This window comes from Delphinus delphis, chromosome 1 (assembly GCF_949987515.2).
Source record: "Delphinus delphis chromosome 1, mDelDel1.2, whole genome shotgun sequence".
NCBI classification, from domain to species: domain Eukaryota; kingdom Metazoa; phylum Chordata; class Mammalia; order Artiodactyla; family Delphinidae; genus Delphinus; species Delphinus delphis.
In genome coordinates this window covers 47,498,940-47,518,031 of record NC_082683.1, presented here as the reverse complement: position 1 = coordinate 47,518,031, position 19,092 = coordinate 47,498,940, and the positions used below count along the sequence as shown (strand labels likewise).

Here is a 19,092-nt window from a genome sequence, read left to right as displayed (position 1 = left end):
AGCTCTGCTTCTTTTGGTCCCTGCTTATGTCTCTGACTTACCTCCTGCTCTCTTCCCTGGTTCACTAGCCCACAGATAGCACCCTGGATTTCTTGCTGTTCCTTAAACAGACTTTGTTATGACTCAGGACCTTTGCAATTGCTGTTCCCTCTTCCTAGACAACTCTTTTCTTTGATCTTTGCATAATTGCCTTTAGATCTAAGTTCAAATGATACTTTCCCAGATAAGCCTTCTCTAGCCAGAGATCTCCATCTAAAGACCACTACCTCACCACCAAGAGTTCACATTCTTTCATATCATCATTATTTCCTTTATAGAACTAATAGATTGCTATGATTTTCTTTTCTGGGTTTTTTTTTAATTGAAGTATAGTTGATTTACAATGTTGTATTAGTTTCAGGTGTACAGCAGAATGATTCAGTTATACATATATATGTGTTTCTATTCTTTTTTAGATTCTTTTCCCTTATAGGTTATTACAAAATATTGAGTAGAGTTCCCTGTGCTATACAGTAGGTCCTTGTTGGTTATCTATTTTATGTATAGTGGTGTGTATATATGAATCCCAAACTCCTAATTTGTCCCCCTGCTTCCCACCGCCCGTCTGTGGTTTTCTTATCTGTTTATTTGTTTACATGTTTATCATCAGCCTCCTCCTATTAGAATGAAAATTCCTGAGGGCAGAACTCTATATGTTCTTGCTCTTAACTCTAGCCGCAGCCCCTAGAACAATGCTTGGAATATAGTAAATAGTTCTTGATGAAGGGATGGAAATGAAGAGAGGATGAATGGGAGGAAGGAGAGATGGGAGGAAAGAAAGGGCTAGATAACCTACCTGATGGAGCTGTTGGGAGGATTAAGTGAGAAAACCTATGTAAACTGCTTAGCACAGTGCCTGGTAAAAATTAGGAGCTCAGTTAGTAAGTGATCATTCACTTTCACTGTCTTCTACCTAACTTGATAAAGACTAAAATCTCTGACATTGCGGCTTATAATTCAAGCCTTAGAAGAATGCAACTCTGGCCCTGACTATGTAACCCCTGCTGGTAGGGCTAGAAGGAAGCCCCGCGCCCGCCTGCAAAAGATAGCAGGGCTTTGAGGAGGTTGCCCTGAGGTACTTGTGAAACACTAGCCAACTTCTCTAGTTTTGCCATGTAGCCAACCACTGTATTATGTAAACCGAAAAATCAAGGTTTGAATAATGAATAATATAAGAATAATATTATTCTTGAATAATATTGAGAATATTAAAGCATCTTGAATAATATAAGATTTGGGGCTATTTTCAGTGTAAGAGGCAGATACAATGTTTATATATAATGTTGAAATTTCTGTTGGTTGGCTTATCAGTGCAGAAAGACAAAATACATGAAATTGGGACTGTCCTGGAAAATTCTAGGACACAAAATCCACAGGTGCCCAGGTACCACAAAGCCAGCCTTGAAGCCTGTTCTAGGCATTGAGCCCCGGAAATCATTGACGAATTGTTACTCCTCTTCATGGCTCCCGTGTTAGTTGCCCGTCATCAGTGCTTGAAGAAGCCTTTCAGGGAATAATCATTGTCCGTTTCCCCTGATGCAGGCCCTGTGCTTGGTGCTGGGGGGAGGTCACTGGGGCCTAGTCCCTGCCCTCGAGGAGCCTACATTCAGTGAGAAGATAGACCAGCTCTTTTAATATGCCACCACACTGATGGAGAAGTGGTAACAATGTGCTAGGGGATACGGAACAAAGAGTGGTTGATTCTGAGTTTGTTTTCTGGTAGAAATCAAGAAAGACCTCCTAGAGGAGGTGTCATTGGAGCAGGGCCTTAAAGAATGAGTCAGAGTTCGCCAAGGGAGAAGTGAAGGAACAGCATTCCAGAACCAGGAGGAATGGCATGAACAAAATCTTGGATATATGAGAGCTATTTAACGCTTTTAAAGTTAAATCTGGAATGCTGTTCCAGATATATATATATATATATATATATATATATATATATATATATATATATATATATGGCTCATTTTGCTGTACAAACACAACTTTGTAAATCAACTGTACTTCAATTTAAAAAGTAAATTAAAAAAAATAGAAACTATAAAAAAAATCAAATCTGGAAAACGGAGAAGCCAGTGGTTGTGAGTGAAAGATGATGTTAGGGCTTAAGGTTGGGGAAGGAGGGTGGTAAATTGTGATAAGAAAAGAAATGTAGATTGAGGCTGTGTGGTGTTTAAATGCCAGAGTATGGAGTGAGTGGACGGCAGCTGAGGAAACTGGGCTTCATCCTCTGGGCAGCTGGATGGTGGCAAGATCGGGTTTGAACAGGGAACCCTATCTAAAAAAAAAAAAAAAAAGAGTGACTATATGTGTATGTATAACTGTTTCACTTTGCTGTACACTTGAAACTAACACAACATCGATTGTAAATCAACTATACTTCAAGAAAAATTATTTATTTATTTTCTTTATTTTGGGGGCTGTATCAGGTCTTCGTTGCAGTGTGAGGGCTTCTCCCTCGTTGCGGTGTGTGGGCTTCTGTCTAGTCGTGGTGTGCAGGGTTTTTCTCTCTCTAGTTGTGGCACGTGGGCTCTGTAGTTGGCGGCACGCTGGCTGTCTCATTGGGGCGCGCAAGCTCAGTAGTTGTGACGCGTGGGCCTAGCTGCCATGCAGCGTGTGGGATTTTCGTTCCCCGACCAGGGATTGAACCTGCGTCCCCTGCATTGTAAGGCGGACTCTTCACCACTGGACCACCAGGGATGTCCCTTCAATAAAAATTTAAAAAACAAAAACAAAGAAAGGTCAGGTTTGCATTTTGATCAGGACACTCTGTCTGCTGGGTGGAGAATAGATGGTAGGGGAGTGAGGCTGAGGCCAGCCATGAAATGGAAATATTAACCTACATTTTGGACTGTTTATGCTCAGAGGACCAGCCAGATGTCAGTTATCCACAACTTCCCAACACCAAGCCACTGCCTTCCGTCAAGTCCCTGGGTCCTCCTCCCGCAAAGCCACCGAGGCCTCCGGTCGTGAACCTCCAGGCCTTCCAGACGCAGGCAGCTGCCCTTCCCAAGACCCACAGGGAAGGTAAGGAAATGCGCAGGGCCCCGTGCACAGCCAGCCAACAGAAGTCACGGCTCCCGTGGCCGGACCCCCGTCACCTCCCGCTCTGCAGCATCGTCTCCCAGGGGACAGTGCCGGACTGCTTTTCTGTGGGGCTCGACATCCATCACTGCTTATTCTCACGTAGAGGCTGTGGCAGCTCGCCTGTGAAATGACACATCTGTGGGAATTGGCCCCTTATCGCTGCTGGGCCAGCCTGCTTCCCCTGAGAGCACTGCATTTGATCACTGGGAATCTGTCCAAGAGGAAGAAAACAAAAAGTAGCTGAAGAGGGAGGCAGGGAGTCTTTGTTTTCCTACAAAGCCCATGTTGTCAACACAACCAAGTGCCGCAGGAGAGGGGGAGGGAGTGAAGAGAGGAAAGTCAGTGTGAACTTGACCTGGGATCGTGCTGGGAGTTCCTTGGGCCTCTGTGATCTGCCTTCAGGAATGAACTGAAGGGCCCCTACCCCTGCCCCCATTAGTCCTTTCCAGGACCTGCAGCATCCTTGGCAGTCATCCTTCTGTGCTCTTGTGTGTTTTCCTCTACTGTGTAAAGGGAAACACCTTCTCACCCCGCGTTTCCCCCACTGCAGCTTGATCCTGTTGACACTGTAAACACCTTTGCTTAATTTGCTCTAGTGAAACACAAGGTGAACATACACTTTGGGGTGATGCGTAGTGCTGTGCTAGCATTTGTCTTACTGTGGCCATGAGTGCCTGTGGATGGTACACTAAAAGAGCTAATTCTTCGTTCATTTATTCTTAGTTTGTTGTCTGTTCATTAGACTGCTTTGGGCAAACTTTGGGTGAAATTTCTTTAACTCAGTGATTCTCAAACTTCAGCATGCATCAGAGTTAGCTAGAGGGCTTGTTAAAACACAGCTTACTGGGCCCAACCCCAGAGTTCTGATTCAGTTGGTCTTGGTTTGGGACCTGAGAATTTACCTTTTTAACAAGTTCACGGCGAGATGCTGATGTTGCTGGTCCAGGGACCACACTTTGAGAACCACTGCTATAAGTCATCTGAAGTTTTATCCTAAAAGAAAATCCTATAGCGAGAAATCGAGCTCTGCTAAGTATACTTTGATAATATGGCCACCTCCATATCAAAGAAGGCTCAGTATGACTTTTATAAGCATTAAATAATTCAGGCCTCAAACCATCTCTCTGAAAAAGAAGAAGGTTGTCAGAGAACAGAGAACATAGGACTAAGATTTCGGGAATAAAATGGGCTTTGTCGATCCCAGCTCCCCCCTCGCTAGCTGTGTAAGTCTGGGCATGGTACTCACTGAGGCTCATTGTCGTTATCTGTAAAATGGGGATGATAATAACCATCGATGATTGTGAGGAGAAGTGAGATGAGGCCTGGGGAGACTTTGAACAGTGCTCGGCACTCCAGTAAATGCTCAATAAAGGCACTGTTATCATTCACTCAAGCACACACTGAGCAGCTATACTCTCTTTGCCAGGCTCCGTGATAGAAACAAGGGATTAAGAGGTAAACCCCACAGGGCTTACCTGGAGGTAAGCCCCTCCAGGGCTCCAGGGGGTCAAAGTCTAATACAGGAGATTGCACTCATAAATAAGCACCATAAAGTGTAGGTGAACACTGCATGCAGGACCGACGGTCCCTGGGTGCCAGGGGGAGGGGCGGCTTGGGGCACAGGTGAGCTGCCCTTCTACATTTTGTCTCTGGGTCGGGGGAGGAGGTGGCGGGGTGTGGTCATTGCACAAACAATTCACTTAAACAGGCTGCCACTGAAACCCCTCTTTTTCACCCTGCCTCTTGCTCTTGCAGCAGCTGGGGAGGAAGGCGACATGCCTCCAGAGAGGTGAGTACCCGTTTTTCAATTGTGTAGGAGCGTAGCCCATCAAGGAGGCTGCTTAGCCTGCCCAAAAGCAGGCAATGAGCACACGCCAGGTGTCTGTATTTCTCAGAAGAGTTGCAGGAAGAGCAGATTTATAAGCACTAAACTGCAACTTTAGATTAAATGAGAGATTAAATAAACTGCATTTAAAAACCAGGCTGGCGTTAAGTTGCAAAGACGGTCATCTGAGGTCCTTTTACTTATGATACAGTTGAGTTCAGTAAATTGAAACATAAGCCTCTGTAGTAATAAATCAGATTAGAGGCCAGAGTGCTGTGGGCAGCCAGTGTGATGTTAGGAATCGGTAATGGGACAAAGGACCTTCTGGTTTTGGTGCACTCATTGTAAGATTTTGGCCATGAAGTGTCAGTCCATTAATCACTCAGCCACAGACTATCTGTTGAGCCCTCTGATGTGTCATGCATCAAGCTGGCTACTGTATACAGATGTTCTCACTTCCTCTTCTCAAGAACGCTGTGAAGTTGCTGCCCCTGTCCTCATTTTCCAGCTAAAGACAGTTGGCCTCAGAAAGTTTGTCACTTGCAGAGGCAGGATTCCAACCCAGGTGTGCCCAAACTATCTTTTTAACTGAGATATAATTGATATATAACACTGTATAAGTTTGAGGTGCACAGTGTATTGGTTCAAGACACTTATATATTACAATATTATTACTACGGTAGTATTAGCTAACGCCTTTATCACTTTGCATAATTATTTCTTTTTTGTGCTGCAAATAGTTAAAAATCTAGTCTCTCAGCAGCTTTGAGTTTATAATATAGCATTATTTTTTACTGTAATCCCTATGTCGTGCATTGAATCTCCAGAACTTATTTATCTACAGGTTGCAAGTTTGTACTCTTAAACAACATCTCCAATTTCTCCATCCCCCAGCCCTTGGTAACCACCATTCTATTTTCTGCTTTTACAAGTTCTGTTGTTTTTTTTAAGATTCCACATATAAGTGATATCATGCAGTATTTGTCTTTCTCTGTCTGACTTACTTACTTAGCATAATGCCTTCAGGGTTCATCCATGTCTTTGCAGATGGCAAGATGGCCTTCTTTTTCAAGGTTGAATAATATTCCATATATAAATGTGTGCATATATATATATCTCACATTTATAATATTACATTCATATATCTATAACATTATCTATCACATTTACACATTTATATATATAATATATGGATTATATATATATATATATATATATGTATATATCTCATATCTTCTCTACCCATTCATCTGTGGACACTTAGGCGTCCATCCATATCTTGGCTATTGTGACTAATACCGCAATGAACGTGGGAGCGCAGGTATTTCTTTGAGATCCTATTTTTGTTTCCTTCAGGTGTATACCAAGGTATAGGATTTCTGGATCATATGGCAGTTCAATTTTTAAGTTTTCAAGGAAGTACCATACTGTTTTCCATAGTGGCTGTACTAACTGGTATGCCCAAACTATTTTGACTATACAAACTCCTTCACAAAGATGCTCCTGTTCTCTAGAAGGTCAGTCTTAGAAGGAGAACTAAACATAAAAATAAATAATCATACTACTTATTCATTCATTAAATGTTTATAATAGTAGAATGTGTTACATTTTGTAATAGAGAAAGGTATAAGTTTCAGAGGTTGCAAAAATGCAGAGGGATCATTTTTCCTTGGGAGGGTCAGGCAAGTCTTTATAGAAAACATATGAGTTGTCTATTGCTACAGTAATACTGCATAATACCAACAGAACATCAACAGTATACAAAGTGACTGTGGGTTCGGCTGATCTGGGCTGGGCTCAGCTGGTGTGGCTCACATGTTAAAGACTATCTAGACAGTTTTGCTGATACTGAGTCAGAGTGGAAGGGCATTGAAGCTTTACATGGCAGTGGGCAGGGATCCATGAAGGGGTGAAGAATAGGGGCATTAACTCAATCAACCTAACAGTGAAGAGGAACCATTTGTAATAAGTATTGAGGATAAACATCTGTTGGAAAACGTGGGAAGGTACACTGTAGGCAGAGGCAGGAAGTGTGGAGTAACAAGTCTTCTTTTGGAAACTAGAACTACTTGAGTTAGAGTATAGAAAGTATAGTAAGGAATGGAAAGAAATGGGAGGGAGACAGGAACCAAATCATGGAGGATTTGTACACTAAGGACTTGATACGATGCTCTTGTTCAACAAGGAACAGACTGAATGATGCTAGAAAAGATTCATGTGCTCTAGGAACTCCTGGTTCAGTTTTCTGTTTGAAAGAGTTCAAGGATGGCATGAGGTAGGTCAGTGGAACCGCCTTCTATGTGCATTTATATGAAAGAGGGAAAAAAATTTAGAAGGCTTGGGAGATGATTTGCACTATTTACTCAATGAACATGGGCCTCAGTATCACAGTTTGAGGGGACAATGTAATTCTGCTGTGCTCTGAGTCAGTCTTAATTCCCTCTTGCCTCAAATACGGTGAGCACCTCAGTATGATTATGAGTGTGATTCAGCACACTCATAAGCTAGTGTTCCGCTAGATATGCGTTTTCCCTACAGCTTGGCTCTAAACTAAGCTGACTCCTTCTCTGGCACTTTAATCATCCATTTCAACATGGGGGGCAAACTTGCTGTGATGGGCAAGTATTGGGAAACTGTAGTCAGCCTCTAACGTGACACCTTCTTCCTAAGGGATTTACAAGGACAGTTTCACTATTCTGTCCTTTCACACTGACTTTAGAACCTAGCCTCATCTAAAATGAGACTCACTCTACTTCGGTTATGATATGGGCCATACTGCTATAAGAGTGAAAGACAAGAGATGAAGAGGCAACAGAATACTTAGGCGTGGCTTCATAGAAGGAAAAACACCTTGAGATGTATCCTGTGTGATAGGTCAGGATTAGGTAGGCTTACTTATTTGTTCCCTTTTGTGTGACTGTAAGATAGGTGAGGGCAGGGTTTTGTCCCCAGAAATAACCACATTCTTGACTGGTAGTTGGTAGATGGATGGACGGATGGACAGATGGATGGACTAAAGGACAGAGCAATGGATGGTCAGTATAGAGCTAGAACATGATTGAAAGCAAGGTGGTAGTAATAAAAAAGAGGATATAAACAGACAAAAGAAGTATGCTGATGTGGAAAAGTAAGAGATGACATTAGATCCTGAAATACATTAAGTGCCATGCTAAGGATTTTGAATTTTATCTTGTCAATGATAAGAAATTAGCTTGAACAAGTAAATGCCATGATGCTAGGCAGCCTTAGATACAACTTCTGTGGAAACTGGCGCTTGTTTGGGAAGAACATCTTCCATGTTCATGGTATTAATTTTCAATAAAGATATTAGATTAGAAATAGAATATGTCAGATCTTATCACTGGAAGGAGACATGGCAATTATCTAATGCAGCCAGGCCATTACAGCATAATGTTAACAAAAATCTGGGCTTTTCATCTAAGCCTTACCATTTAACACCTAGGTAGTACTGGACAAATGCCTTAACCTCTGCAAACCTCAGTTTCTACTTATGTAAAATGGGATATTGATAGATCCTAACTCATGCAATTGTGGTGTTGGTTAAATGAAGTAATGATTGTAAAGTGTTTAGCACATTACCTAGCATCTAGAGAGTGCTCAATACCATTTACTTGGCTGTTATACAACCTCCCACCAAAGGCAAGAATTCATGCTCAGAAGCTTAGTCTCTTCAAAAATCCTTTGATGGGGACCTCATTGCCTGGAGAGTCCAGTGTTTTTCTTTGTTGGGCCAGATTTTATCCACTGAACATATATTTATTGAGCATCTACTATATGCCAAGCCCTCTTATATACATTGAGAATACAGCAGTGTATAAAATATCTTACATGTACCCACACACACATTTGTTCGTTTGTTTATTCAAAAGTCCTTCAAGTTGGGCTGGAAAAAGAAATGACTTCCTTACTCTAGATTCCCAACCATCCCTCCAAGATCTATTCCTTGGTATAATAGATGTTGTCTTTACTCCTTCTTTACATGACAGTTTTTAAAACATCTAAGGACTACTTTCTTCTCAATCTCAAACTCATTGTTTTCAACCATTATTCATAAAACGGGAGTCTTTGTGTTTTCACTGTATTTCTGTGGATATATTTTGTAATCCTCTTGTTAGGAACTCAGTGCATTTATAATAGCCATTTTTACTTCTGAGCCTCTCTATATTGTGTATTAAATATAAGCAGCATTGTGTAATGGAGCAAGTACAGGTCTGGAGTCAGATTAGCGTGGGTTCAACCACTCTATTTTACACAAGTCATTCAACAGCTCAGAGTTTTGACATGCGCATATGTAAAGTGAACATAGTAATATTTACTTCATTGGTGGTCACAAAGACTAAATGAGATAAATTATATAAAGCATGGAGTACACAGAAGATGATCAATGAGTCTTCATTGAAGACTTCATTGAAGTTGAAGATGTTTCTTCAACTCTTGGCCTCTCCATTTCTTCTTATCTCTGGAATATTATTATTGCATTAATGAATTGACTCTGGAGTTTATCCTTTGTCATCACTCTTTCGTGCAAACCAAGCTGGTTGGCATGCCTCTTGAATAAGCAGCTCCTATTTGTGTTTGTGAGCAAAGCAGGGTAGTCCCAGGGCAGCAAGCAGCCCTGGGTCTATATCAGTACTTAGCAGAGTTGGCTAATATTTTATTCATTAGCTATCAATATGGGTTTTCTCCTATTAAGAAGAGTCAGAGGGTAGTCCTGAGTCAGGGAATCTCTGACTTACACACTAAGGCAGGGAGAGGCTATTTATTTCAGGAGTAGAAAAGATTCAGACAGTACGCTGTTTCTCGCGTGAGGGTCTGTGCCTGGATCTCAGGATTCCACCATATTCTCTTCTGGACTTTTAATTTTGTATTTTCATTTTGATGATCATCTTTAAAAGATAATATAAGCCTATTTTCAATCTTCTGGATGGCCTCCTTCAACCTAATACTTTGGGACATACTTTTTGTGTTTGGTTTTAGATATTTCTTCCCCATGCAGAGTGGGAAACACAAGCATCTTCTAGGGCTGAGCAGATTATGTGACTATGTCTAGGACCTGTATTAGACAACCGGGAAGAATAGAACCTGGGGAATAAATGCCTTTACTAAAGCGTTCAAGTAAAATAATGATGATAACAGAGAAATGACATCGTGGCCAAATAAGATGAAGCTGTAGTCCTTATTTGAATAGTGGTAAGTGCTATAAAGAAAAAAAATGTTTATACAAGTTTTAAAGGTTACACTCCACTTACAGTTATTACAAAATATTGACTATATTCCCTTTTTTGTACAACACATTCTTGTAGCTTATCTTACACCCGATAGTTTGTAACTCCCACTTCCCCACCCATATATTGCTCCCCCCAAATGGTAACCACTAGTTTGTTTTCTATCTCTGTGAGTCTGCTTCTATAAAGAAAAAAATTTAAAGCATATTAGGATAATAACAGGGGGTTGGGAGTGAAATAAAGGAGGTGTAGGATGATCAAGAAAAGCCTCCCTGAGGTGGTGACATTTGGGCTGAATGATGAGGACCCAGTTATGGAAGGTCTAGAAGATGTTCCAGGAGAGGGAACAGCTGGGGCGAATTCTCAAGAACCGCCCTCTACACATTTCAAGAACCGGAACGGCAGGGAGCACAGCTAAAACACAGCGCTCTAGGGGAATGGCGGTGCTGGTTCTTGGGAGCCGTGGAATGAGTTTGGATTTTGCTCTAAATGCACTGGGAAGCCAGAGGAGAGTTTTTAAGCCAGGCAGTGACACGAGCTGACATTTATTTTGTAAAGATCAATCTGGATTCTGTCTAAATACTAAATTTAGTGGAGAAGCAGGTGGAAATAGGCAGACAGTCTAGGAAGCCATTGTGACAATGAAACAATTGCAATAACATTAAAAATAGCAATCAACACTGATATGGTGTCTGTTCTAAGTATATAAATGATTCCATTTGTGACAATCTTTAAGAAGTAGATGAAGCTATTATATATTTTATAGATGAGAAAACTGAGTCACAGAGAGGTTAAGTAACTTGATACAGACAAGGGGGTAGAAATGGAGATAAAGAAATGAACGGATTCAAGTTATGTTTTAAAGGAAAGCCAGCAATTGCTGGATCAGCTGTGGGGAGTGAGATGGGAGGGAAAGAGAGGAATCTAGAACCTGTAGGTGATGTGTTGTTTCCATCCCTGTTGATATTTAACAATGTGCTTGGCACATCACCAGTGCTCAGCACAAGATGGTACTTTCCTAAAAGCTATTGGGGATTGGTTTCTATTTAACAAAACAAGCATGTCTTTGTACTGTATGCATGTAACACTAGAACTTCTGAAGGCTAGTTTTTAAATCGTTTGTAACTACAGTGCTGTTTCATGAATGGCTGCATTTTAGGTAGTTAATACTAGTATAGCTCTGCTCCCAATGACCAACAGCAAAGTAGGCTCCTCATAATGCTATCTGGAATGTGAAAATTGGCCCCAAGATCCCAGTGTGTTAAACTGAGTCACTTTGGGGCAAAAATAAAGAGAAGGATTTTTTTTTTTTTTAAGCCTGTGCCTTTATTAATTTTTAGATCCAGAACACTCAGGTGGCTTCAGCTCAACCCACTTCAATAACTTCTTATTATCCCTTTTTAATTGGACTTTAGGGACATACCAAGGCCACTGTTCGCTCTGCCTTTCACAAGGGCAAGGGTGGTGGGAACAGTGGATTTATTTAGGCTCTCTCTCTTCTTTCATGTTTTTAAGTTTTCCTCCTTTTAAAAAAAATCACCTAAAGATTCTACTTATTGAGCACTTTTTATAGGTAAAGCCTTGTGCCCTATGTTTATGTCCCACTTTCATTTTAAAACTCCCAACTGCAACCACCCCATGAAGTAAGTGGTTAGTGGACTCTCTAACCATAGAGTCAGGCTAAGTAATCCAGGAAGATGCAGCTGGATCAGCAGTGCCGGGGTCTGACCTGGTCAGCCCGACTCCAGAGCACAGCCTCCCAGGTGTGTCTTACTGTGGATTCGCATGGGACTCTTACCTGTGACAAAAGAGGGCAAGGTTTAAGAGACTCCTGGCCTCCTTGTTTTTTGTTTGGTAATTGACAAATATTTACAGCATCTCATGTGTGGCATAGCTGTGGATTCACCCCTCACGCTGTCCTCATTGCCTATTGTCCAGTTCTTTCTAATTAAAAATGAGTTTGTGAATAAAATGGAAATAAAATTATATATAAAAAAACAGACTTGTGGCCTTAGGATTTCATTTTCTCTTTGCAGAAAGATCTGTGTGAGGGAGGCTGGCTACAGTGGGAAGTGTTTAGAGTCAAGCAGTGCCTTCTCTCTTTGGTAGCATTCAGTTGATAAGGAAAAGGTCATGATTTAGGAAGAAATCAGACAATCACGAGTTGTAGACTTGGAGCCTTTCTTTTGTACATAGGTATATTCAGAAAACTTGAGTGAAAACTAATCTTTGGTTACTGGGCACGTCCTGGGCATTGCTCAGCCCTTTATTTATATCTGTTAGACTCATTTGAACCCCATAACCATTTTAAGAGGGCAAAACTAACATTCCCATCTTGTAGAGGAGAAACCACGAGCTCAGAGACATTTCATGACTTGACCTAAAGTATAAGATAATACAGAGCTTATCCAGGTTGTGAACTCAGAACTGTGTGTTTATAAATATTTTCAAGTGTCCTGTGTCAAAAGTTTTTCAACATGAGGGATTTTGGGACATTTCTGTTAGACTGTAAACTCAGTGAGGCAATGGATCATGTCTTTTTCACCTTTGTTTCCCCAGGAAGTAGACATGCAAGTAATAATGATGTATAACTAAGTAGGTGATGGACCAATGGAGTGACAGATAAACAGACTGATGGGGAGAAGGATGGACAGATAGAATGAGTTACCCTCTATGGACTTTGATATAACTAAACATTCCAAGACTCTATCTGTATATTTTGCATTGATTGTACATGCGATATCATATCCTTCTAATTTAAACAAAGCCGAATAAGGAGGATGATCTGACCTCTTCATTTACCCTTGTGTATCACGTAAGGGTTCCTGCCGTATGAAGATGTGGATTTACATGAAATCCTCTCTCTTCTCTTCTCCTTTTTAGTCTAGCATCCAGCAAGTGACACTCCGCCAACAAGCTTGTCCTTATTATTTTAGCCCTCTCTCCTCTCTTCCCTCTCTTCTGCGGACCCATTACACTCTGAATTAACTATTGATATTTATTTAATCAAACTAATCATTGAGAACTTCACCTCCGTTTTACATTTAGAATAAAATTTTAAAATCCCAAACTCTTTACAAGGGCCAAGAAGGTCCCGTCATTCTGGCTGCCCTTTACTCCTCTCCTAACCTCCTCTTTCCCTTGTTCACTGTCTTCAGCCCACTGGCCTTTTGGCTTCTCTGCAGATACAACAAGCATGTTCTTCCCAGGCAGAAATACTTGCTTTTTCCTTTGTATAGAATGGCCTCTTCCCAGATCTTCACCTGATGACTCCTTCTCATCATGCAGGATTTGTTCGATTGTTCATTCATTCAATTAATCTTTTTTGCACCTCGAGTATGTGCCAGACATCATTTAGATGCTGGTAATCCAACAGAAAACAAAAGAGTCTCTGCCCTCATGACGCATACATTTCAGCTGGGAAGAAAAATAAATATGCAAATGATGGTATAACGTAAGGTAATGATAAATGCTGAAATGTCAGCCTCCCTGACTATAGCTTATTTTTCCTCTCCCAAGATACTATCTATTCCATATATAAGGCTGCTTTATTCTTCTGTTAGTATTTATTAATGCTTCCAATGATAATATTTATCCTAGTTATTTATTTTCTGTGTTATTTGAGACCATGAGGGTCTTGAGTTCAAGGACCTTGTCTCTCATTTGCCTTTATATTCTAGAACAGTGCCTGGCACAGAGGAGCTCAATGAAAAAATTAATGATATGACACCATCTACCTGTCCATCTAGTAGGAGTTTTCAGTATTTCTGTGAGCATCAGAGGAGCACCCAGATCACTGGAGCCTGTAGTGTTAGTCACTGGGGACCCAGCAGTGAGTGATACAGTATAAGACCCCGGAGTAAAAGAGACAATTAAACTAATAAAAGTAATGAAATAATTTAAAGATTAATGACAACTATTAAGAATGGTATAAAGCAAAGAATTATGGTAGACGGAAACAGGTGGGGAAGAGGGCTCTCGGGAAAAGGTAGCAGGAGAAGGACTTTCTTGAAGGTGATGTCTGTCGACTGAAAAAAAATGCACAACCTAAAAGCTGAGAATTGTGTTTTATTTGGCGGACTTGTTGAGGACTGAAGCCGGGCTGACAGCCTCTCAGATAGCTCTGAGAGACTGTTCCAAAGAGGTAAGGGAAGAGCCAGGGTATAGAAGAGTTTTGCAACCATCAGGTAGTTGAACATCAAAATATTTCTACTAATTAAAGGAAAAACAAAAATCTCAAGTGAATGAATTTAGCGCTTTTCTGTATGGGAAGGTGCAAGAGCCTGGGTTCATTGAAATTGTTCCTTTGATATGCACCTTAACTTACCTAAGGCCAGAATCCTGTTTTCTCCATCTTTAATCCCCTCAGGGTCCACAGTCAGGAGGTGGGTGGGGGTGGGGCGGGGTGCAGTGGCCTGATGGCCGCAATATCATTTTTTTTACTGATACAGCAGGTGACTTTCTTCGTCCACACATCTAAGGTGAGACCTCGTGGTTGAGAGGCAGCTGGCCATACAGGAGCATTCCAGGAAGCAGGAACACTATTTGCAAAGTCCTTGAGGTAGGAGAGAGGATAGTGTCCTTGCAAAACAGAAAGGAGGCCAGTGTGCTTATAGAGTGTAATGAGGGAGGGAGAGGGTGGCAGGACAGGGGTTTGGAGAGGTTACTAAGAATGAGATCGTAAAGGTGAAGCGTTTGATGGTTTTGTTGTTGTTGTTTTTTTTGGTACACGGGCCTCTCACCGTTTTGGCCTCTCCCGTTGCGGAGCACAGGCTCTGGACGCACAGGCTCAGTGGCCATGGCTCACGGGCCCAGCCGCTCCGTGGCATGTGGGATCCTCCCGGACCGGGGCACGAACCTGTGTCCCCTGCATCGGCAGGCGGACTCTCAACCACTGCGCCACCAGGGAAGCCCTGTTCTTGTTTTTAATTAAGAATCGCAAGCAGGATTGTGACAAGGTCTGTTATCTTTTAAAAAAAATTTTTTTAAACATCTTTATTGGAGTATAATTGCTTTACAATGGTGTGTTAGTTTCTGCTTTATAAGAAAGTGAATCAGCCATACGTATACATACATCCCCATATCCCCTCCCTCTTGCGTCTCCCTCCCACCCTCCCTATCCCACTCCTCTAGGTGGTCACAAAGCACCGAGCTGATCTCCCTGTGCTGTGTGGCTGCTTCCCACTAGCTATCTATTTTACACTTGGTAGTGTATATATGTCCATGCCACTCTCTCACTTCGTCCCAGCTTACCCTTCCCCCCCCAGTATCCTCAAGTCCATTTTCTACATCTGCGTCTTTATTCCTGTCCTGCCCCTAGGTTCATCAGAACCATTTATATTTTTTAGATTCCATATATATGTGTTAGCATATGGTATTTATTTTTCTCTTTCTGACTTACTTCACTCTGTATGACAGACTCTAGGTCCATCCACTACAAGTAACTCAATCTCGTTCCTTTTTATGGCTGTGTAATATTCCATTGTATATATTTGCCACATCTTCTTTATCCATTCACGTGTCGATGTAAGTTATCTTTTTAAAAGATCATCCTGGCTGCTGTGTGGAGAATAGACTGTAGAAGGACCAGAGAAAATAACACTTAGTGCTTTAAAGAACAAGTGGGAGTTTGTGAAAAGGACATTGGAGGTTAGGACATTACAAGCAGGGGAACCACACATACAAAAGCACAGAGGCAGGAAACCTCCTGGTGTGTCCAGGAATCACAGATAATTTGACATAATTGGAATGTATAGTGGTAGCTTGTATACAAGGCAGTGTAGCATGAAATAACAGTTCAACAAATGCTGGCTGAATAATAGAATGGACTTAGATGGTTCTTAGCTTGCAACTCTATTATATTCAGTCTGTTTTCTGTTAGTTTCCAGATCCTTGGGTGTAGTTCACCTCCCTGTCTAAATTATAAATTCTTTGAAAGCAGAGGGAGAATCAAATACTTCTTTCTTACCAGCTACATAAATGAAATTTGTTTAAATCGAATGACATAGCAATACTTGAAAACGAGAAGATCCAGGGAGTGTGTTATAAGGGGTTAAGAGCATAGAATTTGGGGTCAGGTCAGATAGCCTTGGGTTTATATTTTGAGCACCACAGTCTCTGTGTCATCTTAGGAGAGTTATTTAATATCTCTGGGCCTCCTATTTCTTCACATGGGAAAATGGAGAAATCAATAAATCCTACCTTTTAGGGTTGCTGTGAGGATTGAGATAAATATCTATAATTCTACAAAGTACCCAGCAATGTTGTAAACACTTGATAATGATAGCGATTTGTCGTGTGTTTCAAGTAGCAGGGTTTGTCTGTAACGAGGTGTAGGGCTACAGGAAGCAGCTGGGAGTCAGGAGGCTGGTCTCCTAGGAAAGTCTGCCAGCAGCTCAGAGGGTGACCTTGCCTTCTCCTTCTTAAAACAAATGCTCTCAGATATGATGGTGCACTTCAAAGCAGACACCCTGAAATTTGAAATTCAGATATTTTAAAGCTTGAGCTTAACAATGAAATTGAGGGCTTGAGGTCATCTTTTGTTCATGCTGTGGAAGTTGCCGCTGGATTATTGAGAAATTGCTTTCATGGTTGCATTAGTAGAAGTCAGGGTGCTTTTAAAGAGTCATTCCTAAGTTCAGCAGTGATTTCATAGATTCTGCCTTAACCTCAAAATACAGGTTAAGTAATACTGTTCTCTTATAGATGATAATGTCAGGCATAGGGAAGTATAGTAACTTCCCTCTCACATGTTCCCATATAAGTGACTATTATATAGAGGAATTGATCTGTGAAACCATTGGATCAGCCTAATGATATTTTGAAAAATATCATCCCAAACTCACTTGTTAGCTCCTTGACTTTCACCATCAACCTGGGCTTCATCATTTTCATTGTAGTTTCTCCTTGGTTCTAGAGTGACTAGTAGTTTAGAGGAAAAGAGCATAGACTAGGAATTAGAAGGCCTGGTTTCTGGACCCACAGTGGTGCTACCTTGGGCAAGTACTGAATATCTCCAAGCCTTAGTTTTCACATATGTAAAATGCCTTATAGTGCTACTGAGAGAATTCAAGGAGAGAACATACATAACATTAGCATGAAGAGTTTGGTCAAAGGGGGAATGAGGGCGTGTGAGTTAGTGAATGGAAATCTCAGCTCTTCTGTACTTTCCCATCTTCAGCACATGTGATTGTTTCTCATCATGGCTTTGCTTCGTAGTTTGTTTTGTCGCCTGGGGGCCTCTCTGCTGTGTGTGCCAATGACCTCCTCCTGTGGTGACTTCCATGGCAGTGGAGCTGCTCATGCTCTGTTTGGCTTCCGCTGGCACTTCCCTTCCCTTCCGAGACGGTCTCCAGCAGAGTGGTTAGGACCCCAGATTCTGGACTCACATATCTGGCTTCTAATCTCTGCTCTGCCGCTTATGACTCTGTGACCGTGGATCGTGCCTCAGTTTTCTCATCTGAACGTGGAAAGAATGACAGTATCTTCATAGGTTCAAATGAGAATCAAACAAATTGATACGTATACTTGAAACAGTGCCTGCACTAGTAAGTGTGTAGTAATTATTAGCTATCATTATTGTTGACACGCCCTCCTTTTGAATGAGATCAGTGGTTTGACAAGTAGCTTCAGAGTTAGTAATACTCCCGAAACTGGGATCACTTTAATAACATTTACTTGGTCATTGTATTAGTCAGGGTTCTCCAGAGAAACAGAACCAGTAGTAGCACATATATTTTATATACTTATATTAGATTGTATATATTACATATATAATACTTATTTAATCATTAAGTATGAGGAATTAGGGACTTCCCTGGTGGTGCAGTGATTAAGAATCCGCCTGCCAATGCAGGGGACACGGGTTCGAGCCCTGGTCCGGGAAGATCCCACATTCCACGGAGCAACTAAGCCCGTGCGCCACAACTACTGAACCTGCATGCCACAACTACTGAAGCCCGCACGCCTAGAGCCTGTGCTCCGCAACAAGAGAAGCCACCACAATGAGAAGCCCGCGCACTGTGGCGAAGAGTAGCCCCTGCTCGCCGCAACTAGAGAAAGCCCGTGTGCAGCAATGAAGACCCAATACAGCCAAGAAATAAATAAGTTAAAAAAAAAAAAGAAGGATGAGGAAATGGCTTACACAGTTATTGAGGCTAAGAAGTCCCATGATCTGCCATCTGTAAGCAGGAAAGCCAGTGGTGTAATTCCAAGTCCAACAGCCTGAGAACCAGGGGAGCCAATGGTGTAAATCCTAGTCCAAGGCAGGAGAAGATGAGTTGACATGTCCCAGCTCAATAAGTGAGGCAGGAAAAATTGAGCGAATTCTTTGCTTCTGCTTTTGTTCTATTCAGACCCTCAGTGGCCTGCATGATGCCTGCTCGCATTAGGGAGGGCAATCTGCTCTGCTGAGCCCACTGATGCAAATGCTGACTTCCTCCAGAAACACCCTCCAGACACATCAGAAATAATATTTATCAGGACACTCTGTGGCCACATAAAATTAACCATCCCAGTCGTCGTACTTTTATGGCCCTTTATAGAAAGAATTGGGTTATCCATTCATGAATTGGGAACAAAGAAATACCTACTGCCCAGGGCTGAATGACATTGGAGGCCTTGTATATGTTGTTTGTTGTTGCTGTTGGTTGTAGACGTCATAGTAGAATCCGTAAGGTTATGAAACATGCAATAGTAGAATTAGGCCTGCATACAAACACGTGTGTACATGTGTATATGCATAAACATATATGATTCATAAAATATAGGCATGATATACAAAGATGTGTATGCAGAGGTGTGTGTGTGTTCTGTAAAAATGGTAGAAGTGGGAGAACTGGTGGTAGAGGTGGGAGAACTTGAAGTCCAAGTGGTCGATGTGTGTAGAGGTGGAAG

General features: G+C 41.6%; 1 protein-coding gene across 1 annotated transcript in view; it reads left to right on the top strand.

The window, feature by feature from the left end:
- FYB2 (FYN binding protein 2) overlaps positions 1-19,092 on the top strand; it is a 134,047-nt gene that overhangs the window by 48,169 nt on the left and 66,786 nt on the right. Inside the window, exons 3-4 of the mRNA XM_060022719.1 lie at positions 2,905-3,066; positions 4,882-4,915. Coding sequence (XP_059878702.1) covers positions 2,905-3,066; positions 4,882-4,915 — 196 coding nt within the window. The remainder of the gene's footprint in view (positions 1-2,904; positions 3,067-4,881; positions 4,916-19,092) is intronic.